At 43.5% G+C, this 6000-nt stretch overlaps 1 protein-coding gene across 4 annotated transcripts in view; it reads left to right on the top strand.

Moving 5' to 3' along the window:
* Cenpc (centromere protein C) overlaps positions 1-6000 on the top strand; it is a 64083-nt gene continuing 58083 nt past the window's right edge. For 3 of the 4 annotated variants that reach the window (XM_076938723.1, XM_076938724.1, XM_034508225.2), the window contains exon 1: positions 2-233. In XM_076938723.1, the coding sequence (XP_076794838.1) occupies positions 216-233 (18 nt within the window). In that variant the 5' untranslated portion in view covers positions 2-215. Of the gene's footprint in view, positions 234-6000 lie in introns of all 4 variants that reach the window. The other variant, XM_076938722.1, reaches the window with a different exon arrangement.

Raw genomic sequence — 6000 nt, 5'->3', positions numbered from 1 at the left:
CTTGTGCGCATGCGTGGCTCGTTTGAATTTTTTTTTTTTCCCTCTAGGTCGGTCCCTGCTGTTTATTTAGGGCTGAGTCTAAAGTGCGGGTTGGCGGGTCTTGGGAAGCCTTGGTCCGCAGTCTGACACTAGCTGGGCGACTTTTAACCCTCCGGGAACCCTGGCCTGCTTGGATTTCCCTCTCAGGCCTCCGTCGGGCCTAGTGTGCCGGAACCATGGCCTCGTTCCATCTGGTAAGTGCGGGTCTGGGTCGGGCCCGCGCGATGGGTCGGTCGCCCTGTGCTCGAGCGGTCGGGACGCGGGGCAGGTGCTGTGTCCCGCTTGTCGGGGCGGGGCGGGGGCTGCGTGCGGCTTTGAGGGGTGCGGAGGGGTGGGATGGTGCGGGTGCCTAGTCCTGCCCGTCAGGGTGCGGTGGGCCTCGGCTGGGGTGGATTGAAAGCTGCACAGGTAAACAAATCAGGTGTGATTGTGTACCGGTAGCGGACGTAACTGGACTGTTACTATTTCACGTCGTAATCTCATCCGTGCCCGCTTTTTCCTTTGATGGCATTGTTCCAGTTTCAGTCTTTTCCCGTTTTCTTCAGTCTTCCAAATACTCATGAATATTGTACAGATCAGCTTTGATGGTCTGGAAAACCTCGAGTATTAATTTCTCCATCAAAACAAAGCCAAATCCTCTGTTCTTTATGTGTCGAAATACTATTTTATGTCAAGATTCTAATATTTATGGAACACCTGTTAATGATAAAGCTTTATACACAAGGCAACCATATTTTAAAAGGTGTTTAACTTTGAATGTTTAACGTGGATCATAACTTGCCACTTTATTTATGTTTCTTGACACACTTGATATTCATTCCAAGTTTTGTATGATTACTATGCCTTATTTCCGCCCTAAAGAAAATCTTCATTGATGGCTTCTATTATGTAGTGTTGTGTGTGTGTGTATGTTCTTGAACATGTATGAAAAGACAGTGTAGTGTGTATTCTGCAAAATCATGTATTTACATTGCACGTGATCAGAGAAAAGAAACATTAAAACCATAAAGAACAAAACTTAACAAATACCCACTGTACGTTATCATATACCAGTTAAAACCCTGCAGCTGTTTAGAGCTTTGTGCTTCTGACATCTGTGTGTTGTCTATTTAAAAGTTAAATGCAGGGATGAGCTGGAGACTGTTCTCAGATATTTTTATATACAAGGATTTTCAAGGTAATTTTTTACCTTAGACATATTTTGTCATATCCAAAGGGACTTTTGTTTTTGCCAGAGTAGGCTTGGAGTTGGGATGGGGAGGATGGGGAGGATGGGGAGGATGGAGAGGATGGGAGGATGGGGAGGATGGAGAGATGGGGAGGATGGGGAGGATGGAGAGGATGGGGAGGATGGAGAGGATGGGGAGGATGAGGAGGATGGGGAGGATGGGAAGATGAGGAGTGCTCCAGGGCACTTAGTGGGTATGTATAGGCCAAAACTGTTACACAGTTTTTTTTTTTTTTTTTTGTTTTTTTTTGTTTTGTTTTGTTTTGTTTTGAGAAGTATAGTATCATAGTGGAAGAAACTTAAGTTGACATCCATTGAATGGTAAATTGAAGTTGGCAGTTTGCCCTTTCAAGTAAATATTTTTTAAATTTGAAGTCAAAGTTAAGGAGCCGTATTTGTCTTGGTGACCACCTGCTTTTAAGTGTGCCTAAGTCACTGACATTCTAGTAGGTTCTCAGTATTCATGAGCAGGGGACCTATTTTCCCCTAAAAGTTTTCCTGCTTAGCAGAGGAAGAGGGAGCATTGTACACGGGCTTATCTTTCAAAAATGTTGCAGTGTGCAGATTTGTGATCCTTCAATTTTACTGAAATTAGAAGTTTTATAAATTAGGGTCTGGAAGCTTGTGTGATTTCACAATCTTAGGATTGGGTTTTATTTAAACTGCTTCACATTGATGAATATCAGAAAGAGACCTGAGTATTTGCTTTAAATGTTTCCACCAAATAAATAATAGTGGGACTATTGTAAAGATATTACTGCTATGAGTCTGTCATATAGTGCTGTAGAGTGTTTTTCTGAATTTGTGTCCTAAATTTAATCTTGACACTAAAAGAAAATTCTCAATAAAGCCAAATTGTTAGGTATCTCTTTTCTTTAGTTTGGTCCCTATAAAGTAGATTCCATCTTTTGCTCTTTAAATATTTTATAAAGATATGGGCCTTTAAGAATTTTTATTTAATTTTTTGTCTTATTTATCTGGCATTGTTGTTGTTGTTATTGTTTGGTTTTGGGACAGTGTCTCTTGTAACCCAGGATGGCTTTGAACAAGAACTCACTGTGCAGGCAAGGATGACTTTGAACTTCTTCATCCACCTTCCACACAGTGGGGTTATGGGTCTAGTAGATCACCATGTCCAGCTTTTGGCACACAACCTCTGCCTAGTGTTTTTGAGACCGGGTCTCATGTTTCCCAGGCTGGCCTTAAATTCTCCTGTCCATTCTTTGTAAATGCTGGGATTAAAAGTTTACTACCACCTCATGTTTATGGGTTCTGGGATCTGACTCAGATATTCTAGAATGCTAGGAAAAGACTCTACCAGCTGATGAACTCTGTCCCTGGCACCACTTTTGTGTGCTACTATGGCACATAGTTTAGTAGAGAAACACTGGAAAGAAGAGAAATTATCTTAAGACAAAATCTTTACCCTGTTTCTTTATGTTTTTTTTTTTAATTGATTAATTTATTTATTCACTTTACATCCTGGTTGTAGGCCCTTCAGAGAAGGGGAAGACCTCACCACTTGGGTATCATCCCTCGATTGGATGTCAAGTGGAAGCAGGACTACATCCTCTCCCACTGAGGCCAGTCCAGCTAGGGGAAGTGGATCCAGTGGCAGGCAACAGAGTCAGAGACAGCCCCAGCTCTAATTATTAGGAGACTCCCATGAAGAACAAGCTGCACACCTACAATGTGCAGGGGTCCTAGATCCACCTAGATCCAGCCCCACACTCTTGTCAGTGGATCAGTGTCAGTGAGCCCCTGTGGACCCAAGTTAGTTGACTCTACTCTTTAGGTCTTCTTGTAGTGTCCTTGACCAACACCATTTTCCCCTCCTCCTCTTTCTTTTTACACAATAGACCCTGAGCTCTGCCTGATGTTTGGCTGTGGTCTCTGCATCTGTTTCCATCTGTTGCTGGATGAAGCCTCTCAGGAGACAGTTATGCTAGGTTCCTGTTGGCAAGCATAGCAGGGCATCACTAATACTGTCAGGGTTGTCTCTCTCAAATAGGGTGGATCTCACGTCGGGCCAGTCATTGGTATACTGTTCCCTCAGTTTCTCCTCCATCGCTCCATCTTTATCTCTGCACATCTTGTAGGCAGGGCAAGTTTCAGAAGGTTTTGTGGGTGCGGTGATGTCCTTATCATTTCACTGGGGGTCCTGCCTGCCTGGCTATAGAAGGTGGCCACTTCAGTCTCCATATACACTACTGCTAGGAGTCTCAGCTAGAGTCACCCCCATAGACTCCAGGGAGTGTTGTGTCCCCCCACCCCCGACCCAAGGTCTCTAGCTAGTCCCAGACAGAGATGTCCCCTACCTATTTCTGTTCTCTTTCCCAGCCCTCTGCAGCCTCCCCTGTCTCACACCGGACCCCCATCCCTGTTCTCCTCCCCCTTTCCTCCCCCACCCACTGCCTTGCCTCCATCCACCTCTATAGTATTTTCCCTCTGAGTGAGTCACATCTCCTCCCTTGGGCACTCTTTATTACTTAGTTTCTTTGGTCTGTGGATTGTAGCATGGTTATCTTATACTTTATGGCTAATGTTCATGTATGAGTCTATACCATGCTTGTCTTTCTGGGTCTAAATTACCTCACTTAAGATGATATTTTCTAGTTCCATCCATTTGCTTGTAAATTTCATTATGTCCTTGTTTTTAATAGCTGAGTAGTATTCCGTTGTGTAGATGCACCCATTTTCTATATCCATTCTTCAGTTGAGGAACATCAAGGTTGTTGCCGGTTTCTGGATATTATGAGTAAAGCTGGTATGGGCAGAGTTGAGCAAGTGTCCTTGTGGTATGGTAGGGCATCATTTGGGTATACACTCAGGAGTTGCATATATAGCTGGGTCTTGGAGTAGAATTATTCCCAGTTTTCTGAGAAACCACCAAATTGATTTCCAGAGTGATTGTAATAGTTTTGGAATCTCACCAGCAATGGAGGAGTGTTCCTCTTTCTCCACATCCTCACCAGCATCTCTTGAGTTTTTGACCTTAGCCATTCTGATTGGTGTGAGGTGGAATCTCAGAATTGTTTTGATTTGCATTTCCCTGATGATTAATGACATTGAAAATTTCTTTAGTGCTACTTGGCCATTACAAGATTTCTCCGGCCAGGCAGTGGTGGCTCACACCTTTAATCCCAGCACTTGGGAGGCAGAGACAGGTGGATTTCTGAGTTCAAGGCCAGCCTGGTCTACAAAGTGAGTTCCCGGATGTCCAGGGCCCAGGGCTACACAGAGAAACCCTGTCTCGAAAAAAACAAAACAAAATAAAAAACAAAACAAAAAAAAAAAAAAAAAGAAAGAGATTTTTCTGTTGAGAATTCTCTGTTTAATTCTGTTCCTTATTTTTTTTTAATTGGATTATTTGGTTTGTTGGTGTCTAATTTTTCAAGTTCTTTAAATATTTTGGATATTAGCCCTCTGTCAGCTGTAGGGTTGGTGAAGATCTTTTCCCATCCTGTGGGCTGTCATTTTGTCCTATTGATGATGTCTTTAGCCATGCAGAAGCTTCTCAGTTTCATGAAGTCCTATTTTTCATAGTTGTGAGGAAGGGAGTGGGGCTGTGGATCTGTGTTTATTGGCTAGGTGGTTTTTCACCTTTTACATGGATTCTGGGAATCCAACTCAGATTGACTGGATAGTGCGCTTACCCACTGGACCATCCATCTACCTCCATGGCCCTTCATATATTTTTTTTTTTTTATTTTATTTCATCTTTTCTTTCTTTCTTTCTTTCTTTCTTTCTTTCTTTCTTTCTTTCTTTCTTTCTTTCTTTCTTTCTTTCTTTCTTTCTTTCTTTTTTTTTGTATAGATTTTCTCCCCTTCCCGGTCTACCCTCTGACTCTTCCATATCCCATACATCTCCCTCCCACTCCTAACCCCTGTCTCCACCCTACCAGAGCTCCCCACTCCCTGGGGCCTCCAGTTTCTTGAGGGTAAGATACATCTGCTCTGACTGAGTCCAGACCAGGCAGTATATGTGTATATGTTTGTCTGCTGTATATGTGTTGGGGGCCTCATATCAGCTGGTGTTTGCTGCCTGGTCGTTCATTCAGTGTCTGAGGGATCCCGGGGTCCAGGTTAGTTGAGACTGCAGGTCCTCCTTCAGGGTTACCCTCCTCCTTAGCTTCCTGCAGCTTTTCCCTAATTCAACCACAGGAGTCTGTAGCTTCTGTCCACTGGTTGGATGTAAGTATTTGCATCTGACTCTTTCAGCTGCTTGTTGCGTCTTTTGGAGGGCATTCATGATGTGCCCCTTTTTGTGAGCATACCATAGCCTCAGTAATAGTGTCAGGCCTTGAGGCATCCCCTTGAGTTGGATCCCAATTTGGGTCTGTCTCTGGACCTTCTTTTCCTCAGGCTCTTCTCCAGTTTTGTTCTTGCAGTTCTTTCAGATAGGAACAATTCTGCCTGCAAGTTTTGACTATAGGATTCTTTCTATTGACTCTCAGGGTTTAAGTCCTGTTTCTCCCTTCTACCCCCAATACCTGATCATGTTCCCCTCTTCCTCTCCCTATCCCCTTTCCCACCCAGGCCTCCCCACTCCTGTGATTGCTTTCTTCTCCCTCCCAAGTGGGACTGAGGTGTCCTCACTTGGGCTATTTGGCTTGTTGACCTTTTTGAGTTCTGTGGCTTGTATGTGGCTTGTATCCTGGGTATTCTGTACTTTTTTTTTCTAATATTCACTTATTAGTGAGTATATACCATGCATGTTCTTTTGAGTCTGA

Source organism: Arvicanthis niloticus, chromosome 7 (genome assembly GCF_011762505.2).
Source record: "Arvicanthis niloticus isolate mArvNil1 chromosome 7, mArvNil1.pat.X, whole genome shotgun sequence".
Taxonomy (NCBI): domain Eukaryota; kingdom Metazoa; phylum Chordata; class Mammalia; order Rodentia; family Muridae; genus Arvicanthis; species Arvicanthis niloticus.
This window is presented reverse-complemented; position numbering and strand designations above follow the sequence as displayed.